We start from the raw sequence: 24,577 nt of genomic DNA, 5'->3' as shown, positions 1-24,577 counted from the left end.
ACGGTTTTAGTAATCAGCCATGTCCTGTTCTCATTTGTAAATTAAAGGATCCAGGCTGTACTTGTGTTCTCTTGCTCTCACCTCATCAAGTCTACAGCTTCTTACCTTGAAGAGCCTGTTGATAGTAGACAAAGGAGACACTCCGCCCCAGTTTCTTCCACTCTAATCTGGAGGAAATGGTCTTCTTTGGATATTTACAGGCTAAAATAACCTCTAGGAACAATAATAAAAATAATTGGTCTTCTAATTGTCCCTATGAATTTATATTTTACTTAATTAAAAAGTTTTAAACATCCTTAAGTTATTCCTTTATATTTCCATTCACTCATCCATTCGTTCATAAATTACCTCAATAGGTACCATGTTGGCTTAACCCAAAGATGAATTAAAAGCATTATAACTCTTCCACATAATAATTGTGTGACACTATGCTACTTTTCCTAGTTCTTGAGCCTCAAGTTATCATCTGTAAAATGAGATAGTATCTCATAGAGTTGTTGTGAGTCTTCAAATACAATAACACAGGCAAAGCACATATGCTTGGCCATAGTAAGTACTTTAAAAATAGCAGCTATGATTAATTATCTTATTCTTCCCAGTCTCAGTGTTCAAGGAGTTTACAGTCTGGTAGAAGAGGTAAATGAGATAATATAATTTCAGTCCAAGGTGATGTGTGCCAGGTGGAGGTAGGCAGAGGGTGTTTCATACTTAGTGCCTAAGAAAGGCCCTTAGTCCAGCCCTGACCTTGCTGTGGAACCCAAAAATGTTCCCTCAACATGCTACATTCTCACTCAGATCCCTTCTTTGCTAACCCTCTCTATGAATACATTACTACAAACCCAATGTGGTGTTCAAATAAATCATTGATTCCTACCCCTTAACTCTATCCAGATAAATTATTAAAAGATTTAACCTTAACATCAAGTTTAACTGTCTCAATGGAGCTAGCTAAGGTCACTTAATTACAGGAAATTTACTGCAGTTACATCACTAAAGAATTCCTGGTCCCTCCGAAGGAACCCCTCTTGTAATTGTCCAAACAAGATGACTGAGGGGGGAAAATCCAGTGTCTGTTGGCCTGCTGCTTCTAGTTGCCAAAGGGAAGCCCCCAGTTCTAAATATTTTAAAAGTATGTTTCAGCCAGGCTCTCAAGAGTATCAACTTCATATTTCTGAGACTTTGTTTTTCTCCACAATGCATATTGTTTGACCTAAAAAGCACAGTATCTTTGACTAGCATAGAAATTATGTTAAAATCCTTTCCATACCTCTGATTTTGATGTTAAGCAGATTTAATGTCATTTTTAAAAAGAATTCAGGATATTAGATGGTATGGTAGATTAGAGAGCAATACTTATAATATTATCCTAGATTTTACTAAAAATATACATAGTCATAGACAAAAAGCCTATATGAATATGTATGAAAATATTAACCCAGTGATCCTTTCTGTGTGATCAAATTATGATTTTTCTTTTGTTATATGTAGTTTCTAATTTTTTTTTAGTTCCACAGATAATGCTATAAATACAGAAACAGAATAAAAGATAACGGAAAATAAAAGTAGGACAGAAAAAAGGAAGGCAAGGAAAAAAAAAGAAACAAAAGTTGTTTTCAAGGATGTCTAAAGTTTTTAAAGCAGGTTTTAAGAGACATCATTTTATAGACGTGTTTACAATTATGCTCCAAAGATAAATGTGTGCTGAGGGACTTGTCTGAGGAAACATGGTTCTGTTCTGTTGATTAAGGAGAATGGGTGGTGACCTTCCGGAGTCTTGAGTTTTAGATAGGTTTCCTTCCCGTATTTTGTGGAGTTTCCAACAATTAAACACACACCCACACTCACATTTAGCCCACACTCCTAGGTCTTCAGAATAAATTTATATTCAAATAATCACATTGTTTCATACAATTAACTAGACACACACGCGCCTGCGCCCCTTTTGGTGAATTTTTCCTGATTTCTGTACTCATTGCTCTGAAAAATCTCCGGAGAAATTATATTTGAAAATGTAACCAATGGTTTTTCCAATTGTCGTGACTGCACTCCAGCCTCCCTCTCATTGACTATGTAAAATGTGGAGAAATGTTCCAGCCAAATCGTCCGAAATATATTGAGTACTGACTGTGTGTCTGGCATTGCTCTAGAGCTATATCAGTGAGCAAGACAAAGACCCTGCCCTTTGGGATCTTACAATTTGCAGAGGGAGTCAGGCACACAAGAAACATCATAAAGTGAGTTATGTAGAACTCTGGGAGGCGATGAGCACTATGGAAACAAGAGTAGGGCAAAGTATAGGAGGTTTGGGAGTGCTGGAGGATGGGGGTGCAATTTTAAATAATACAGTAGTCAGAGTTCACTTCATTTAGAAGGTAACATTTGACCAAAGACTTAAAAGAGGGAAATAGAATTCCCTAGAATTTGAATTTAGCATTCGACTTTAGAATTCGCCATGTGGTTCTCTGGGAGAGTTCCAAGGGAATTGCCACTGCCTAGATCCTAAGGTGCTCACACCTTGACCTCTAGAACTGTGAGAAACAGTAAGCCTCCTGCACTTACAGGGTCAACTCTGAGGATACGGAACCAAGTGAAGTTAGAAGCTAACTACCAGGGACTCTCCACACTCTTTTCAGCCAAAATTTGACACTCCTGGCCAGCATGATCCTGCATCTAGCCCTCAGGGTTATTATGCCATAATACAGTAGTTTATAGCACAAGCTTTGGAGTTAGACAGCTGCCATTTACCAGGTGTGTGATACTGGGTGAATTACTTAACTTTTTTTGAACATTATATTCACACCTGTAAAATGAAAAAAAAAAAAGGGAAACCAGTACTCATCTCACAAAGTTGTTGTAAAGATTAAATGAGATAATGTATTTATATACTTGGGTGCACATGGTACTTTGTATATAGTACATGCTCCATAAATAGTCATTATTACTTTCACCCACGAGGACCTTCTCTTAGTTGCAGTTGTAAGCTTGCCTTGACATGATAGAAATTCACACTTCATATATCACAAATTTACCTAAAAATCACACAACTTTGAACTAAAATGTTACCTCTGTTTGAGACAGCAAAGAATATAATATAGATATAAATCATATTTTCTCAAAACAAGGCATATTAAAACAGAGAAATGCACTAAATTTTTCTATTAAAATGATTATTTCACTGCCAAAAATGTTTCACTTGGATTTATAAAAGATAATTGTTTGTCTAGAAAAAGTATTAGCAATAACTATTTTTGCCTGTAGCAAAATAGTCACTTTAGGAATCACGTAGATAGAATCACTGTAAATTTTAAGTTTTTAGGATTCTGAATTGTTGACTCTCTTTTGATTTTACTCCCCGTGCTCAAGTTAAAAATCATCAAAATATACATAACACAAAAAGAAAATTGATACAACCAAAGTAGTTCTGAAGAATCATCAGAAATTATTTCTGTGGAGAAAAGCATGCTATCAAACTCTGATTTATAGCTTTCAGGGTTGGACACTCTCTGCATAAAGCTGCTCATATTATTTATAAGCCTGGCAGAGCTGCCCTCATTTCAGCCTCATTCTGCTTTTGACATCACTATGGGAAGTGATGGAAAACAGCAGTACTGAAAAGAAGGAATTAATTCACGATTTGTTGACATCAGACAGACAAGAGACAAAAAATTGAATGAACTAGGTAGAACACACATACACATATACACAAATCATAAAATATTTTAGACTTTAACTAAAATTAAGTTACTGCATAAAATATCCTAAAATTAAAATATTCAAGAAGATAGAAATTTATCTTTGCTTTATAGAGAAGCAAGTTGGAATGATTGGGGCACACACAAAATAGAATCAAAATGCAACTCTTAATTAAAAGGAGAAGCAAAACAAAAAAATAGAAAATACTTATTTGAGAGTAAGATTAACATTTGATTGTAATAAATTATAGAAGGATTTTCCACATTAAAAATAAAACATGCGTTAAAAGTCATGTAAATGGTATAGGGTTTTAGTTTGGAGTGATGGAAATGTTTTGAAACTAGACAGAGGAGGTGGTTGCACGGTATTGTGAATATACGAAATGCCACTGAATTGTTCACTTTAATATGGTGGATTTTATGTTATGTGAGTTTCACCTCAATAAATTTTTTAAAAAGTAATGTAAGACTAAAGAACATAACATTGGCATCCTAATTCAGATATCATGGCATAGGGCCTGGGGGAAGGGATGTGTATCCATGGAAACCAGCTGGACCCCATCATAAGAACCTCCAGGAAAGTAACAAGTAGGAGAAATTAAATTCACTTCTTTTGTTCTTCAGGGACATCCTGACCCTTCTTTTCCTCTCACTGTGCTCACTCTTCCGGCCTTTCCCGTCACCTTATTGGCATCTCATCCAGCCTGTTAACCCTCGCTATAAGAGCTCCATAATCCTGAATTGCCCCCAATCATTAATTTCCTCTTCTCACCTCTCCCCACTTAAAACTAATCATGATAAAGAGTGTTTTCTTACCTTAATCATGTAAAATATTAGGACTTAAAAGAAGCTGATTAACCTAAATAGTTACTTAAGTGATTTGTTTTTAAGTGATTTGTTGTTTTTGAATGACGGGCTGATTTTCTATTATAGCATATTTTTACTGAGCAAGTGTGTATAACACTATGCGCCAGGTATTATTGAAAGAACTGGTGAAATACTTATTTATTTCATTCCCCCCACCCCAGTCGTCTTCTTTATTCTTTTTCTCCTTTCTTCAAACCCATCTCTCTCCAACTCCAGAACTTAAGATATTCTTGAAGAAGAGAGATCAGACATTTGGGACTTGCCTTAAATGTTTGCAATCTCTGGCCTAAACAAGCATCGCATTTAAGACATTGTAATTCTTCTGGTTGCCTGGTAATATTATTGTGTTCTAGATAAAAGATCCTTCAGAAAAGTAGTAGATGGTCAATATTTGAAGTAAGCTTATAAAAGCCCTTATAAATTTTTTTTTGGTTATTAGATCCTTTTCAAAAAATGTTAATTGTAGTAAAATACACATAACTTAAAATTTACCGTCTTAACTTTTAACTGTACCATACACTAGTGTTAAGTATATTCACGTTGTTGTGAAACTAATCTCTTGAACTTTTTCATCTTGTAAAACTGAAACTTTACCCCCATTAAATATCAAATCCCCCTGATAAATATATTTTGTTGTTGATGTTTTGGTGTTCTTTCCCTTATAAATATTTTTAGGAAGCCATAAAATGGCACCCCCAAATGGGCTATATGAACGTCATCTTAAATACGTAGAGTGGGGTTTGCAGTGTTCCTTTCCATTTACCATATCTAGCTGGCTGCAAACTTTGCAAGATCTCCATCTCCCAGTTTCATAAACTAGATTTGCTTTGTTGCAGATAATTTACTTAATAAGAGACCTGTGTACATCAGGTCTTTCATTGAATGTCCCCAAATTTCTGCTGAGGAGGTAAAGAAAGAGTTCTCAAGGTGCAAACAGAAGGGAGCAGCATTTCAGGCTAAGGAATTAGTGAGAGCCAGAGGCTCTTGACAAATAGAAAGATAACATAACCCACCATCCTCGTGAGTCATTTAAATACTATAACCCATGAAAATCAGTAAGGCACTCTACCTTGATACTCTATTGCTGTGACTACTTGCTGGTCTTTGGGGGCAGAGAATCCATAGGCCTTATGATCTGAAAGATTAAAACAGAGAGGACAATTAAAACAGTACAAAAGGTCATTTTTAAATATTTGAAAGGGATGCAATATTAAAGAATATTGGCCTAAAGTATGGTGACAGTTTTACACAATTCATAGCAAATGTTTTAAAATATCAAAATAAAAAACCCAAGCCAAACCATATAAGTTTCTTCTATTTTCTGTACTTTGGTTTTGGCCTTTAAGCATTTCCTAAAGCAGAACCCATGAATCTATTAGGGCCCCACTACAGATAACACACTCTGAGACGGCTGATGGTGAAACAAGAGCTTAAGTCCTCAATTCAGCTTAATATGCAATCTACTATCACAGGCTATTGTCCTCCAAATAAAAGCTAATTATTGTTAGTGCCTTATTCAAGGGTATAAATTGCTTTCAGAACTTAGCCCTGACTATACCTATATCATACAGAAATGAGTCATTATGATTATTGTGGCTAACGTGATCTGATAGTTACATGGTGATGATGATGATAATGATGGTGACATCATCATCATTCCCATAAACTTATATAGAAAGTTTCATTTAAAAATTGAATCAGTGTGTTCTGCTTCAGCGGCCCCAGTTTGGTTCCCTGGTGTGGAACCACACCACTTGTCTGTCAGTAGCCATGCTGTGGCAGTGGCTCACATAGAAGATCTAGAAGGACTTAAACTTGAATATACAACTATGCACTGGGGCTTTGGGGAAGGGAAAAAAAAAAGAGGAAGATTGGCAATAGATGTTAGCTCAGAGTGAATCTTTCCCAGCAATAAATAAATAAATAAACAAACAAATAAATAAATGCAGGTGCATTGACTTAAAAAAGTACTTGTATATATTTAAAAAAAATTTATAAAATTCAATATTCAAAACAATCTGGTGTGGTAGGCATTATTTGGATTTAAACAAGAAAGTAACAGAATCAGGAATTAAAACTTTCCAATTCAATCTTTGATATGTATCACTTTGTGATACTTCATTTTACAGAGTCATTCTTAGAGTTCAGTTTAATGACCATGTTTAAAAATAATGTAAATCACTTCCTATCAGTATACAACTCTGAAATATAAACGCTACAAGGGCAATCTTTTGCCTATTGTATTCTCCGACATGGCTCGAACACCTAGAACAGTGCCTGGCGTAAAGCAAGGTATAATAAATATTTGTTGAACAAATGAATGAGACCACTCCTTGCTGTATACTAATGAGAAGAATCCAGTAAATGGAGTCAGATCAAACTGCTACTAATGAAGAGTTCCTGAAGGCAAGCAATTCTTTTGGCGAGACATTATAAATATATAATATTGGATTGATATTGATTATATCAAAATCAGAATAATGCAAAGCATTCTTGCTGGTCATCTTGAGTAAACAATTTAGGCAAAACAATTCAAGCGCCGTCCTTCATTATTCACCCAAGAAATCATATATGAAATAACCTAAGACCAAGTTAAACTGATCATAACAATCTACAGGTTATTTCTTGAAGACACATTTCTACAATTTACTAGAAAGGCTATTTCTTTGCTCACACTACCATCGTCTTTATATGATTTACTGACCCTGTTTTCACCAAGACAAAAATGGCCTCTCTGTTGCCATATTCAATGGACACTTTTCAGTCTTTATCTTATTTAATCTCTCTATGACATCTGACTCTGTAGACTTTCGTGGATTCTGTGATATAACTCTCTTCTAGTCTTCATAAGGTCTCCCCCTGGGTTCTTCTTCTCCTTGTTCTGTCCATCCATCCATCCACCTAGAAACTGCTTTTCTGACTCAATTAACTCCTTTCTATATAATCCTTTATACTCTCATTGACTCAACTATCATTTAATTTGCTAAAAAGTTCTAAATTTGTTCCTCCAGCTCTAATCTCTCTCCTGAGATTAAATTGATAGACTCCTCTTTCTGCTGGGTATATAAATATATCTCCATTTCCTATGAGCACCACACACTCATGGTAAAACTGAACTCTGCTTACCCCCAAACTTGGTTTTCTTTGTACAATTCCCATCATAGTGAAAGGTACTACAATCCACATGATCACTCTTGCCAGAAAATCAGGCACTGCCCGAGAAGTAGCCATCCTCGTCTACTTAATAACTCATCATTTTCCAACTACTGACAGAATTCTGTGCCATCCACAACAATGTTCTGTAGTATTTGCCCTTTCCCCTCCTTGTCCTCCCCTACCGTCATGTAGCCAAGTGTTCTTTGCCTCAGGGAGGGGATGTGGGTAGCCAAAACCAGAGAGAAAAGCAGAGCACTTCCTGACTTTCCATATTTAGAAACCCGGTCATGCAGGAAATGGAAAGGACTCATAGCTTAGGCAAACATTTGAGAGAAACCATCATGAGTAAAATATACCTTTTCCCCAGACTTAGGGTAGAGAAGAGGAAGTGAGTTGGAGAACATGAAACTTAGTGGGCTCTTGAGAAAGAACAACAATAGTTAACATTTATTAAGAACTTAGGTATTAGGCAATATTCCCAGTACTTAACAAGTATTTAACTCTCACAACAATTCTCTGTGGTAGGGTACCATTTTTATCTACATTTTTCAGTTGGGGAAACTGAGGCACAGAGAGGGTAAGAAACTTGGCCAAGGTTATACAAGTAGCCAGTGGTGGAGCTGGGATTTGAACTCATCTAGTCTATACCCAAAGCTTACATTGTTTACTACTGTACTGTGTTGGGCCCCACATCACATTCCCACCAAGCTGCACTATGAGGAAGGACTGCAGATTAACAAAGATGCCAGGTGCAAAGGCCCACTGGTCTAAGGAAGATGGGATAGGTTGAGAAATTGGTGGCTAAAATGAAGGCAAAAGACTGGCTCTGAAGCATAACAACAAGGTAGAAGCTAAGAAACTGTGATTAGAGAAGTAGGACCCCAAGGTAATCTCAGAAGGAAGGCTCTAGACAAGAGTTTTTCAATGTTGACACAATTGATGTTTGGGACTCGATCATTCTTTGTTGTGAGAGGCTGTCCTGTGCATTGTAGGATGCTTTGCAGTATCCTTGGCTTCTATCCACTAGATGCTAATAGCATCCCCACCGTATCCTCCCCTCACCAAAGTCATGACAACCAAAAATGTTTCTAGATATTGCCAAATGTCCCTGAGGGTAGGAGTGGGGAACTCATACCTGGTTGAGAACCACTGCTCTAGACTTACAGCTAGGCTGGTTTGGAGAGCCAGGAATAGAAATAAACAAACTACAGGAGAGCAAAGAACCATGAGTTCAAGGATTTTGAGAGTTCCTATGAGATCAGAATTTCTTAACCATGAAATAATTTATTACATTTCATGGAAGAAGAGAAAAATCCTTCATATGACATGGGATTTTTAAAAATTTATTCATCTATATGTACATTGACATGTAAATTAGTCTTCCACTGTGCCAGACTTTATCACTCCTAAGGAATACAAGCTATTCTGGATAATTTTTTTTCCTTTCTGTCTCCCTAGACAGAAAATCTAATTGTGACATTAAAAATCTGAAAACTCGGGGGCTGGCCCCATGGCAGAGTGGTTCGTTTGGCATACTTTGCTTCAACGGCCTGGGTTCGTGGGTTCGGACCCCAAGTGCAGACCTACACGAGTCATCAGCCATGCTGTGTCAGCAACCCATATACAAGATAGAGGAAGACTGGCACAGATGTTAGCTCAGGGCTAATCTTCCTTAAGCAAAAAAAGAGAAAAGTTGGCAGCAGATGTTAACTCAGGGCAAGTCTTCCTCAGCAAAAAAAATTCTATAGGACTCAAATGTCTAACATTGTTAGCTTCTCTGTCTAACATCGTTCAACTGTTTAGGTTCTATATCTTTAAATCATGAACATCTTCATTTGGGAAATTGGCAGACCTGGTGTCCACGTGAATAATGTAAGACTGAACTGATTCTTTTATTGACAGCTGTAAAAATATTTATATAATACAGTGACCCATGTGGCTCAGTCATAGAGAGGTGTCAAGGCCACCAAAGGATAATTTTAAAATAACTCTTTTGTTTGTATATTTCAAAAACCACAAAAGGGTCCAAGTAATTTTTTTAAACATTCATTTTCCCTTTTCCATACTCTTCTGTCACACACCAGAGTATGTCCCATATTCCTCTGAACCCCATCCCCACCCCTCATGCCTTTCTTTTCCAGCTCCTCCTCATCTTCTTCCCCAACTTTATTTTGTAGAGTCCAAAGGTAGGGCCAGATCTTCAGAGAGCAGAGGTAGGGAAGAGACTAAGCTGACTAAGCCAGAATCCTCTTAAGCGGAGCTGGAGAAAAGACAGGCCCTCGTATGTCCTTGTGCATTACACCTACATTTAAATGACACAATTGCTGAGCGTTTGCCAACGATTCTGATTCTAAACCATGACTCTGTGAAACCTTCAAAGCACACTTTGAAAAAGTCTCTTTTCTCCTTTAGCAATGTGTAAATTAGTGCCCGCAGAGAAGTTGTGATTATGACTGGTGTTTCTTGTGATTTTTGAACTATTTTAGTACACTTTTTAGACAAAACAATGAAGACACATACTCCCTAGAAACGAGTTAAGGGGAAAATCTGGGCAAAATAGGAAAAGATAATCTTTGTTCCCTCCACATCATCATATCTTTGAACTTTTCAAACACCACACCGCCTACTGAAAATGTTTATTTTCTTCAGGATGCTGGGGCCATCTTTCGTTTGAGGCAAGCATTAACGTAATCTGAAACTGGAAAATTTAGGACTTGGTTGAATCATTTCCCCTTTTCTCAATTTCAGATTTCTACTTGCTAAAACTTTTCTTGAGAAAGATTTCTTAAATTTTCAAAAATCACTTTAAAATGTTCCATGGAAAATAACAGCCATTATCTGCAGGAATTTTATTATTTTCCTCATAACTTTTATATGTATATATCTGAATAGAAAAAAAAGTCAATTCAGAAAATATAAATTCGCAAAAGTATGAAGGTAAAAAAATTATAAATAGAATTAATTTTAATAAATTAGTAAGTCAGTAGTATTCCCTGGTAGCTGAATATTTATTCTTGTGATTTTAAGCACCTTCTCCTTCTGGCTTTGTTGCTTCCTCTAATTCGGTTTACTTCGAGGTTTGCTTTTGATTAAGGAAAAAAATTTAAAATGTGTGGTGACTTATGATGAACTTATTTAAACAGAAAATTCTGAATCTTAAAAAAAAAATTATTTATTGTAAGATTTATACCTTGTTTCAGCCTTTCTAGTCTTGGAATTCAGTTTTATTGTTTTTTTTAACTTGCACCCAGTAACTCTTCTTATGAAAACAAAATGTTGGATTTTGTATCAACATTTCCCTAACAGATGTTAGGAATAGTCCCTGTTGGCTGCTTTCTTGAACTGATTTTTATTTTTTGGTCACTTTTCCAGAACAAGTTAAATAGAAAAATAAACAAAAAATTGTGTGTGTAGGTCCACTGGTTGAGGTCAACGATTGTTTCAAAGTTAGCTACAAAACAGCTTTAACAGTTATGGATGTGTTCCAAAATCGCTGGCAGAAGTTCATAAAATGAGGTTAAGAGATAATTATTTCCACAACTACTAACAACTCCAAATCAAGTAATTCCTAGTCAGGCGACATCTTTTGTGTTTCTTTTCTCCCCAATTGTAAGAAGAAAAGCTCTTATATTGTCTTTCATTCTTCTATAATAACCTGGTTGGACTAAGAATAAATACTTACGTTATACTACCACAATTTTAAAATTTACTTTAAAAGTGCTATTTAAATTAACACTGTTAGTTGAAAACATGATTAGGAAAATTGACATGTTATAGAGGTTTTTTGTCTGTTTTAAGGGTACTTTACAGAGAGTACCATGCATAAAAGCAAGTTATAAAATCTGCAGATATAAATTATTTTAAAAGTTTTCAAGAATAAAAATTAATAGCCATGTGGTTTTGATAATCACTGATATCTAATTATTATACTAACAAATATAAAAAAGATGTGTAGGGCTAGCAGTAACAAATAAAATAATACCATCCAATATTTACTATTAATAAATATTTATATGGATAGGAAATAACCCAATGAGGTAAGAATTAGGAGATGGATGATATGCTCATCTATCTCACTGTCATTCAACCATAGTAGGTCTAGAGAGTAGGGAGGGGGAAGGGGAAAAGGAAAGAGGAGGGAAGAGGGACAGAGAAGTGGGGAGGAAGGGAGAGGGAGAGACAGACAAAGAAACAGACAGATATGCCCTTCTAGTCTCTCAAATTGGACATCCTGGCCCTTCCTCTTAATGAGACATTGATATCCTATTTTTAGAGAAAGAGAAGCCACACCAAAATGCAAGAGGAAGTAAAAGATGTGCTTGACTTTAGAGCTCCCCGTGGCTGATGTCCTGGTGAGTTAATGATGACCTAAAGAATTTAAGGATGATTTTGACTATGAATAAATTTTCCCCTTAAGAACCTAGCATCTAAGTAAGATGTGACACCACTGTGTTAATATCCTCATTTGACAGATGCGACTATTGAGAGAGGTTAAGTAGCTTGCTCAAAGTCACAACGCTAGAAACCAGGGAAGCCAAGATGTGCATCTACATCTAGTTAGTCTGGCTCCACAGACACCCCCGGCCCCCACTCCACATTTTCAAATCACCACAGGGCTTTGTGAGAAAGCAGTACCAAACACAATACTGTCAGACACTCTGCAGATGGCTTCACATCCATTTTCAATCTTTAGGCTTGTAAAAGTATTATTCGGACCGTATGTAACAAACCACCATTTTAACAGAGAAAGTGTTAATGGGCAAATGTTTATGGTGAATGAACTAATTTGAATAAACTTTGTATATTTATTATCTACTGCACAAAAATTTTGTGCCCCCTCCCCTTTTCTGTTTTTTTACTCATTTGAGTACAAGAAGTATGACTGGTGTTTCAGAACTGAGTATAAACTTGTTTTCATATAAGTTATATGCATTAGGAAATTTAGGGAAAATTTCAGGGCATTCTGTTACCCAAACAATTGAACAATTAAATTTTTCAGGTGATATTAAAGTAAATCAATTTTCGTATGGTAAAATAAATTCTTAAAACTTTCAAAGAAATGTCCTTCAAGCACATCTTCAAATGTTTAATGGTGGCCAATGGCATCAGAAAGCCATCAATGGCTGAATTTCTCATCAAATACTCCCCACTAGGACATGAAAGAAGCCATTTTAGGATTCTGAGATCTTTCTTCGATATGCTCCAAGTGACAATCGAGCCAAACACAATTTGTTAACCAATGGCATTAACCATAGATTTTAGATGCATGACAACAGTTGACTCAAATCCAGTAGACTCTCAAGACAAGAGGAAAAACATCATCTTCAAAATTGATGTCAATAAGAATCACATACTTAATGGAAGGCATGGTTCTTGACCATTCTATGCTATAATTGACTCTCCCTAAGATTAAGGTGCCAGGAAATGATGGCCCTAAAACTTTATTAGTGTAAAATAAGAAATAGTTACTAAAGATGTCAAATATCAAAATAGAACACATGGTGTAATGACAAAGAGCATTAAAATGGGAGAGGCGAAGAGTAACAAACTTGACTCTCTCTCCTCACTAATTGACCCATGTGGTCTGGGTTGGGTCTCTGGCACATCCTTATAGCAGAGCTGGTGCATCAGGTTTTGAGAGCTTGATGACATTTTAATTTACAATTATTCATTGCCATTTAATCTAAAATTGTAGTTCCTAACTCCTAAACTTCAATATGGTATTTCAAGATTAAAAGTCCAGAACCACCAAAAGTATTTGAGTTAACATTTCTCAGCAGAAATGAACATGCTAATATAATTGTCACATAAATAATTTTTTTAAAAAAACTGGATTGTTTATCTTTTTATTGTCTAGTCATAAAGGGTCTTTTTCTTTTTTTTTTTAAAGATTTTATTTTGTTCCTTTTTCTCCCCAAAGCCCCCCGGTACATAGCTGTATATTCTTAGTTGTGGGTCCTTCTAGTTGTGGCATGTGGGATGCTGCCTCAGCGTGGCTTGATGTCCGCGCCCAGGATTTGAACCGACGGAAACACTGGGCCACCACAGCGGAGCGTGGGAACTTAACCACTTGACCACATAAATAATTTTTGAGAACAGGTATTGTAAATCATTTCTCCAGAGTTTTGGTCAGCTCTGGGCAAACAGTTAAAACCAAGTTTCTGAATCTGGGTTCTGAACTCTGGTTCTGAATCACCAAGGTACGCAAATCTGGGAATCGCTGCACAAAATGTCCAAACAGCTGATACACACACAGAATACTTAGTGGCTGTTTGGATCAGGACATAGTGAAATGGTTATTCTGCGGTCATCTGATACTTATAGATCCACTTAAGTAACATATGTGAGAAGACAGCACTCTACCATCTACTGACCTCTCTCTACCCCCAACCCTAGTTTCTTTATATATTCAGAGTTTTATTTCTCTGCCTTGCTGAGTGAATCTCAGGAATCACTACAACAGTTCAATGCATCAAATGTTTTCATTTTTTAAAACCACGAAAATGCAGTTATGAATACAAATGGTGTTTTATAGGGATTCACATAAAAAGTATCAAAAAGATTCTCTAATATCACCAATCTGTTAAGTTTATAATCTGCAAATGAAGTTATCTTTGCATTTCTCAAACGAAGACAGAGCACTACTGTTTTAGATCGTTTCCTGAATTAGAAGATTTATAAAATAGAATGAGTAGGCACATAAAGGGAGGCAGACTGACCACGACTTTAAGGAGGCTCAAGCTTTGGGGCCCTCACTTGCATGGGCACCTCCCAAGGCCCTGGGGATGAGGTGGCGAGAGCCTAGCAATGTGTGCACATTTGGTACAATTTGCAAGAATGAGACTTTTTTTGTATAATTTTTCTTAATGATGGCTCTAGCAATCCATCCCTGAACACAATCATGGGCTTTTCCTTATTACTGAGTTTATTTAGCTTTCTAGATTTGATCACCCACAACAAAGAAAGTGGTCTCTACAGTCTGTTTTCTGATAGCTCAACCTTTCAAATACTAAAGATTTTATATGACCAACCACTGAGCACACACTCTCTCTCAAACTTCAATTCTTAAAATATGAGAGTTGTATGAATTTTACTTTTCAACTCTCCTGCTGGATGATGATTCAAAAAACTTTAGCCCTTACGTTTCATACGTGTGTTATTAATTCAACTCTATTACCATAAAATACTTCCAGAAGAGATTTGAGAATGAATCTTGGCTTATTGTTGCTTCATGTTTCCTTTGATTAGTCTTCAGGAAGCCAAAGGAACAAGAAGCATTTATTTTGAAGGGTAGAGCATGGAAACAATGGTTTGGCATTGCTTAACTGTCATATTTTATAACTGTCAGGCAAGATTGCTCAGAATTAGTTACCCTGATTTCTCAGGTACCCTGCATCCAGGAACAATAATTTCCCTTTTCTTTTGATCAAGACAGTTCTCCAGGGGCCGGCCCCGTGGCCGAGTGGTTAAGTTCGTGCGCTCTGCTGCAGGCGGTCCAGTGTTTCGTCAGTTGGAATCCTGGGCGCGGACATGGCACTGCTCATCCAGCCACGCTGAGGCAGCGTCCCACATGCCACAACTAGAAGGACCCACAACTAAGAATATACAACTATGTACCGGGGGGCTTTGGGGAGAAAAAGGAACAAAATAAAATCTTTAAAAAAAAAAAAAGACAGTTCTCTGACTCACTCTTTTATTTCAAAACTAGTCCTACACATCCAGCTGTGAGCTAACACCAAAATGCACTTCTCAGGGTCAATCAACTAGAACAGCAAAAGAAATGGTCTAATGAACATCTGTGTTATGGACTGAATGTTTATGCCTCAAGAGTCATATGTTGAAATGCCAACTCCCAATGTGATGGTATTAGGAGGTGGGGCTTTTGGGAGGTGATTAACTCATGAAGATGGAGCCCTAAGGAATGGGATTAGTGGATTAGTGCCCTATAAAACAGACTCCAAAGAGCTCTCTCGTCCTCTTCACCATGCAAGGACACACTGAGAAACTGGTCGTCTGCAACCAGGAAGCCGGCTCTCACCAGCCACTGAAACTGCCTTGATCTCTGACTTCCAGCCTCTGGAACTGTGAGAAATAAATGTTTGCTGTTTGAACCACCAAGTCTATGGTATTTTTGTTATAGCAGTCTGAACTGACTAAGACAAACTACGTACATTCAAATCAGTGGGGCCCTCAGAGCTGCATCTTAGAATGGTCAGGAAATAAATATGTGCTATTAGAGATGCAATTTTTGAAACTTATTCAGATCAAGTATCATAAAGATGGACAAAGGTATTTGTGTCTAAATATGGTATGCAAGAGTCTAATGGTTATAACATAACTTAGGCAAAATGCCTGTTTGATATCCTACGTAGCATGGGATACTAGGTTTGGGACAGAATCAATCAGATATTTTGAAACTATGTAGAGTCAGTCTTAGCATTTCAGTTTTTGATGAGGCGGTATCAGAACTGACTTCTCACCCATTGGGATGAACAGCTCAATGGCATTGCAGCACCACCGCTGCCATTTTCAACAGCTTGCTTTTTGACTATCATCTAAAATCAAACAAAAAGCAACATTAAAGTCCAGATGGGTGAGGAAAGGGTATTCAGTTATAACTGAGACCTAACTCTTTGTCACAGATGGGAATAGAATCTTTCTAATCAAAAGACACCGACACCTCCTTAACGAAGTCTACACTGATCGCCTTATTCAATATCACAACCCCACCTTCATCTGACCTTTTCCCTTCTAAATTCCTGATTCCCTTAATCTTACGTTGATTTTTTCCTTTTTCCATAGCAGTTATCCATCTTTTAACCCACTATATAAAATACTTATGCATTGAGGGCACAGGCCTTTATCTTCTTTACCTACATTCCAGGGGCCATGAGTAATGCTTGGTATATAGTCGATACTCAATAAATATTCGCCAAATGAATGGAGATTGTTAATTTATGAAGAAAATGAAAATGGAATATAAAGAGCTATGCTTAATATTTTAAGTGAAGGGATGAGCTGCACAAGATTAAACAACAAAGAGTTTTGAAGCAGCCAATCTGAAACTAAAAACATTGAGTCTATCAAAACATCACTGTGTAGAATCAATTTTCACATTTTTCGGCAACAAAAAATTCAACATATGAGTATACTTGATGCTAAAAATAATGAATCAACTCCTAAAATATCTTTCTGAGTAGTTACCTAAAATGTGATTTTAAATGCTGTAAATCACTGTTATTTATTTTTTTTTTAGGTATGCTCTTTTGGTGAGGAAGATTGGCCCCAAGCTAACATCGGTTGCCAATTTTCCTCTTTTTTTCCCTCCCCAAAGCCCCAGTACATGGTTGTATATCCTAGTTGTAAGTCATTCTAGTTCTTCCATGTGGGATGCCACCACAGCATGGCCTGATGAACGGTGTGTAGGTCCACATGCAGGATCTGAACTGGAGAAGCCCAGGCCACCAAAGTGGAGTGCTCAAACTAACCCACTCAGCCACGGGGCTGGCCCCTAAATCACTGTTCTTATTCTAAAAATTTCTTTGCAATTTAAAAGTAAAAATAAATTTAATAAAAAATTCTAATTTTAATAACACAATGTAAAAAGTTTTATTTTTTAAACTAAAATTATTTTCTTCTAAAAGTTTTGACATATAATTTAAAAATAGCATTATGGTGGTTAATTTTGTGTCAACTTGCCTGGGCCACATTGCCCAGCTTTGTGGTCAAACATTATTCTAGATGTTTCTGTGAGGGTATTTTTGGATGAGATTAACATGTAAGCTGGCGGACTTTGAGTAAAGCAGATTGCTCTCCATAACATGGGTGAGCCTCACCCAATCAGTAGAAGTCCTGAACAGAACAAAAGACTGACCTCCCCAGGGCAAGAGGGAATTCTGCTAGCAGACAGCCTTCAGACCTGAACAGCAGCATCGGCTCTTCCTGAGTCTCCAGCTTACTGGCTCACTCTGCAGATTTTGGACTTGCCTGCCTTCTTAATTGCATGAGCCAATTCCTTAAAGTAAATCTTTATATATATCTATACACACACACACACACACACACACACACATCCTATTGATTCTGTTTCTCTGGAGAACTCTAATACAAGCATCATAATGAATAACAGGAATAAATTAATTTGGGGCTGTCTAATATAAGTGTGCTGTGTATCTCAGGAACTCCTTTTGGAAGTTCAGCAATACACTATAATTTTAAAAAATGTTCCATAGTCGATTATGTTCTGAGAAAGCTCATCTAGAGCAACCTTACATAGTCAATCACTCCCCTTTAAACCTTAACAAACACCCTTCTCAGAGCCACGTCTATATGCTCAAGGACAAGGACAAGTTTACCTAGTCTTCCTTATCCTTTTACACAGTCTTCACTTGGAGACAAGGTGTGAGCAAGAGTGGGAGCTCTGTCTCTTCTTGATTGAAATTCTTTCCAATTTTCAAGACCTCTCTTAAGTCTCAGCACCTCTAGGAAGTTCTCCTGTGAAAGCCCTAAGTAACACTTGACTGCTCATGGAACTTTCCTTTCCAATGCACTTTGAGAAATTTAAATATCACTTTATGATCTGTCACGTTTGGTGGGTCTTGTGACACCACTCCTTCCTGGTTCTTTTCTCTGATACTCCCTTCCTGTCTCCTCTCAATCAGATTGGCCATTGACTTTTAGCATGTTATAGAATGGTCAGGGTTCCACAGTCAAAAAGGTTTGAGAAACAGGTTTAACAAGTTAAAGTTCTCTATTGCAGGATTTATTAGAGCCTTTAACAGGAAGGAGCATTATGACTCTCCAAGTGGGAAATACAGTTTAGAGCATGAAACACCGGGGAAGAATAAGAGAGAAAAAGTCCAAGAGGAAATCATGTAGAATGAGAAGAGGCAATCAGAGAAAGAAGAGAAACTAAGACAGAATGATGTCACAGAAGGCAAGGATGGGCAGACTTTCAAGGAGGGAGTATCGACAATGTTTGATGTTCCAGGGTGGTCAAGTAAGGTTTTCACTTACAGTAAGCCGAGAATTTAGGAACTAGTAAATTATTGGTGATACAATGATAGCGATTTCAGAAGCATGGGAAATGGGCAGTTTGCAGTGGGCTGAATGGTCAGTAAAAAAATGGAGAAAATAAATATAAACCACCAGTTCAAGAAGTTTGGCTACAGAATCATGGTGGGTTTTTTCCTTCTCGAAATTGTAGAAACTTGAATATGTCAATAGCCTGTGATGAGAGAGCTAGTAATGAAAATAAGTTGAAGAAATACGAGATAGGGGATGGCCGCTGAAGCAAAGGACCCAAGGAGACTAAAGAATAGCATCATGAGCACAGGTCAGGCATTAGCTTTTGACACGAGAGACTCCTCTCCCTTTGATTCAGGAGGGAAATAGCTAAGGATGAATATAGATGTGGATAAGCTTGTAATTCATCTGCCTCACTCCTACATGACTTAGCTTCTTAAAATACAACCTGATCCTATTTACCTTCCTTCAGAGCTTCCCCTTGCCTTCAGGATGAATTCCAAATTCCTTCAAATGGCCTCTCAGAACTGGCTCTTGTCTTTCCAGTCTCCCCCTCAATCACTGCCCCCCAAAAACCCTACGTTCAAGTCACCCACCATAGGGCTCCCACTCCCCTGGGCTCCTTGCACTCTCCATTCTCTCTGCCTGGAATCCCCTCCCTCCAACACTCCCCTGACAAATGGTGAACTTCTAGTTATAGGTCAACACCCACTCAAATGTCAGGAAAGGTAAAGCCTTTTCTGGCCCCTTCTGTCCTTCTCTGCATAGTCATCCCTTCCTCTAACTAACACAGCTCTTTTTATAAGTATTTTTTTTAATTACAAACTATCTTTTGCATATCTGATTCTTCCAATGGATAGTGTTAGGAACATGACATTAGGAACCGTTTGACACATATTTGTATCTACATCATGCTTAACGCACCATAGGAGATAACTAAATGTCTGTTGTCAACAAGACTGAACATGTTTTGTCTTCAAATCAGATGTATAAACTTCTTTTGCTATATTTTATACATAGTGTAGACCATATTTATATGTAATATAAAATATGTTTTAAATATAGTATAAACTATATGTTTTTAATCAAGCACAACACCTGCCATATTAGACCCACAGATAATACTAACTAGTTGAATTAAAATAAAGTATTAAGCTTTAGTTATATTTCAACATTTCTTTGATAATATTAAAAGTTTATAGCCTCTTTGCATGAAAATCTAAAAGTAATTTTGACACTGCATAACTCTAAACTATGCTCACCTTAAACCATATATGAAAGAAAAAGGCACTTAAACGTATTTTAATGAAATGTGCATACACATGCATACAGTTATTCTGCAGTGCATTCTGTAGAGTCATTATATTTTAACATTGTTTCCCATTTAATTTTCTTCTCTCATATTACTAAAAATGGGCCTTGGAAAGGGAAAAACTGGTTCCCTAAAAATAAAATATGTAATGAATTTCCTGTCTTTGACTGCCACAAACTGAAGAATTTAGTGCAATAATGAAATACCTGTAATTTCCATTCATTTATTTTAATTCATTCATTTTCAACACTATCAGAATCTCTTTTTATAATGTTTTTGATGCCTCCTTTACTATTCTGAAACAAAATTTATACATAATACAATATTTTATATATTTATATGTATATATACGTAGAATTTGGAGAATTAAATATAATGTTCCTCTAATTTTTTATTTTTTAAAGATTGGCACCTGAGCTAACAACTGTTGCCGATCTTTCTTTTTTTCTCTTCTCCCCAAAGCCCCCCAGTACATAGTTGCACATTTTAGTCTTGGGCTCTTCTAGTTGTGGCATGTGGGACGCTGCCTCAACGTGGCATGAGGAGTGGTGCCATGTCTGCGCCCAGGATCTGAACCAGCGAAACCCTGGACCGAGAAGCAGAGTGCGTAAACCCAACCACTTGGCCACGGGGCCGGCCCCCAATGTTCCTTTAATATTAAAGAGAAATAAAAGGAAAATAATTTATGGCAAAATAATATTTTAATTCATAAATACTTGTACATAAGTACACTAGAAGAAAGAGTGAAGAAATCAGATATTAATCTACACTTAAAATGTTAACAACATTATTTATAATAGCCAAGATACGGAGACAACCTAAGTGCCTATTAATAAATGAATAGAAAAGAAACTGTGGTATATACACACAATGGAATATTATTCAGCCATAAAAAAGAATGAAATCGTGCCATCTGTGACAACATGGATGGACCTCGAGGGCCTTATGCTAAGAGAAATAAGTCAGATAGAGAAAGCCAAATACAGTATGATCTCTCTTATATACGGAATCTAAAAAAAAAATTTAAAAAAAACAAGCTCAGAGAGTTATAAAGTTCACATTTATATGAATATGCGATGGGACTTGGGAAAGTCATGAAGGATGAAAGATGAGGGACACGGGGAAATTCTTTATTCTGCAACATTGTCGGCACACATGTTTATCAGCCTGGTCCCTGCCCAGCAAATGGACAGCACCCCACCCATCACTAACTCAATCAAATAGGTCGCTCAGAACTCAGTAATATCCCTCCTGTTGGTAGTTCCTGACAGAACTCCTTGAACACATTCTCAGCTAACAGAAACTTGAAACTTTTGTTTTATAAACTCAGCGTGTTCTCCACACAGACAGCTGATGTAACAAAACTATATAGTTAATTTTTAAGAGTAAAACCTATGATCTATCTTATGTTCCATTGGTGGTAATTGTTCTCACAAAAAAACTACAAAAGAGGTATTGGAGAGGACACAGGATTTATTCAAGACCTTTTTTGTTTGGAAGCGTTTCAATCCTATTATTCTCTATTTTACCTCTTTTGATTTTGAATTATTCACTGCTCCAAATCAAAGCCCAATATAATTCTTCCTACTCACAATATGCTGTATTGCAAAGGATAACATTTTCAGCTAAGAAAGATTTGTCTAATTTTGATAAGTTTAACAGAGATAATTGTTGTCTCTTAAGTGTCCTTATCTGTCAAGAATAGTATGCCTAAAGGTATTTTATTTTTTCAGGCACGTACTACCACACTTTAAATTATCTTAAAGCTGGCTGCTAAATCTTTAATAAAAATCTTTGAGAAGACAAACATATTGTGAAGTCATAACCCAGTTTTCTCCACCTTCAAAGATATAACACAGAGACTCATATTAATTAAGCTATAAGTGCCTGAAACCTAATTAAGAATCCTGGACTCAACATCTTGAGAGTCCCAAATACTTTCCCACTGATCCTGTTCCCATGGAAACTAAAGTCAGGAAGTAGTAAAAGACAAAAGAAATTACAAAACGGTACCAAACAAATTAGCCAGAAAAGTTATCCTTTATTTCAAAATAAAGGAAAAAACATCCTTGTATCCTACTATCAGATAGCGCATAGCAATTGAAAAAAACACATATACAAAATTTAGGAAATGCATGATATATAAAAATATTTATTTTTGCTTAAGACAACACTAGTATTTTTCTTTTAATATTAACTTTTAGAAAAAAGGCCAGAAAATTATGGGGACGTTTTCTATTTCCCTTTTAAATGATCTGTGATGCTGTCGGGGTGACTAAATTCAACAACACATCTCTGACAATAGTGGATGTGCTCATGTTTGGATACTTTTCCCATTTCGTTCAACAGTATTTTCAGATCATGAGATATTTATTACAGGCTTATGGCTTACCCTTCAGGTTAACTCTGCTTTGAATTCAATTCCAGTTGTGAATGCGCAAGACATTCATAAATGTTGAGATGACCACACTGCAAATACGCTAAATGTCAGAAAGTATTTTACGTACACATTAAGATATTTAAACGGTTGACCACATTCTAAACAGAACATTCAAATTATTTTCTTATTATGACAGAAGAAATTAGTCATCCTTGCAGTGTCCCTGCCCGATACTGTACGCTAATGCTAAATCTATATATAATGATACACAGGCCCCCTCTCACTCTCCCTGTGAACTTTTATGCTAAAGTAACACTAGAAAAGAGTACCTTCATTTCCCCTAAAATCTCCCCAGCCTTCTACCTTTTCTTCCACTTTCCAGTAAGGCTATTGTCTCCCATAGAGGAAAAAATGGGATTGGGAGCCAGCAGTTCGAACTTCTTCAAGTCCTCCCTCTGAGTATGCTTAAAAATATTCCAATTCTGTTTCTCATTTTAAAAACTGTGATAAAAATAGTTCTAGGTACCGCACAGGGATGTTCACATGAGAATTAAGTAATATAATTCCTGGGAAAGTATTCTGTCAATCATAAAGCTCCATTCAAATGCTAATTTTGTTTTTTCTTTACTTTTTAATCCCTCAGGTTGCCTTACTTCACTCTGATCTTTCTCTTCAGCTTCCTGGGCTCCAGATAACAACTGATTTGGCAAAATTCCTCCCTGCTCCCTGGATGCTGGTTCTCTTTGTTGCCTATTATTTCCCAGAGTGCTTTTTCTTCATTGTCTCCGCTCTTTTATATTCTTTAACTGGACATGTTCTTCAGTGTTCAATCCTTTGCCCCCCACTAATCTACCCCCATGTAGCCTTCCAGAGTGAGAATGTTTTTCTTCCACTGTGAATCTACTTTTCCATTTTTAGAACATTCACTTAAATTCAAGGGACAGATATAGAGGATTTACACTTCTTATCCTCTTTCCAATGGTTTGTAGAGACATTTTTAGTTGGATATTTTGTTGCTTCCTGAAATGGAGAAAATAATCATTCCTTTTCAATGTAAATACCGTTTCTCTGGTTCTTGACGTTTACAACACTTGGAAGTATTGTTTTGATTTCTCTGATGTCCCCCATATTTAATCGACCACTAAATCTAATCAATTTCTATTTTCAAAGTCTTCTGGATTTAACTCTTCCTAAACAATTTTGACAGCTGCCACCTAAATCCTAGACCCTATTACCTAATATTTGGGCTATCCTCACCTCTCCTCCTAAGTTTATCCTATATGTAGTGGGGTCAAAATTATTGTTTACCTCAAATACCGTTTTTTGGTATATTGCTTCACTCTTCAAAACTTCCAGCAACTTCCTGTTGCTTACTGCATCGAACAGAAATTTTAAACATAATGTACAATCAACGCCATGAATACCAAGCCATTTTTGGAGCCTATTTCTTTCTCCTTTTCAAAACAAACTCTGTGTTCTAACTAATAAGAACTCTAAAAGAGGCAGTTTAGAACTGAAACGTGTTCACAACTCCATATAAAATAATTTTATCATCACAGGCTAAGTATGGTACATTTTTTTCCCATTCAAAAACAGAAAATGTTAAATTATAAAGAACAGTAATCATCATTAAATCAAACCCCCTCATTTTACAAACAAGGAAAATAAGAGCTGAACAAAAAGTAGTTTTCTAAAGCCATATCATTATTAAGAGCAGAACTGACACAATCTCAGTGCTTCAGATCTCAAGCTCCATTTTATTTCTGTCATACTTTTTGCTTCTTTGTGAACAAACTTGCCTTTTATGGTTTAAAGTTTAAGGCGGACCTTTGAACATCTAGTACAGGCATTTCATATGGACATTTAACCTATGAATTCAATAACGGGCCACTGTCAAATACACATCAGAAATATAATTTATAAAATTAATCAATTTAAAAAGTGAAGGCGATTCTGCCCACCATCCCAATCAGTGTAAACAGGTCCCTGAGTCACCCTGTCAGGGAAGATGTAATTGATATTCTTTCAGGTAAAAGATGGGAATCCATTGTCCTCTGAAAAGAAACATTTATATTCACCACACTCACTGGTGACATAACTTTGCTCTACAAAAGAAGTATTTCTGTATCCCACTTCCAAAATTAT

General features: G+C 36.6%; 1 protein-coding gene across 3 annotated transcripts in view; it reads right to left on the bottom strand.

Annotated features, from left to right (window-relative positions):
- JAM2 (junctional adhesion molecule 2) overlaps window positions 1-24,577 on the bottom strand; it is a 62,708-nt gene that overhangs the window by 21,585 nt on the left and 16,546 nt on the right. For all 3 annotated transcript variants that reach the window (XR_011432781.1, XM_014736322.3, XM_070252093.1), the window contains 2 exons: window positions 5,629-5,694; window positions 106-213 (listed from right to left, as the gene is read on the bottom strand). Coding sequence is in view for 2 of the 3 variants with exons in the window: in XM_014736322.3 (XP_014591808.1) it covers window positions 106-213; window positions 5,629-5,694 (174 nt within the window). In the remaining variant the exon portion in view is untranslated. The remainder of the gene's footprint in view (window positions 1-105; window positions 214-5,628; window positions 5,695-24,577) is intronic.

The sequence above is a fragment of the Equus caballus genome, chromosome 26 (genome assembly GCF_041296265.1).
Source record: "Equus caballus isolate H_3958 breed thoroughbred chromosome 26, TB-T2T, whole genome shotgun sequence".
Classification (NCBI taxonomy): Eukaryota; Metazoa; Chordata; class Mammalia; order Perissodactyla; family Equidae; genus Equus; species Equus caballus.
This window is presented reverse-complemented; position numbering and strand designations above follow the sequence as displayed.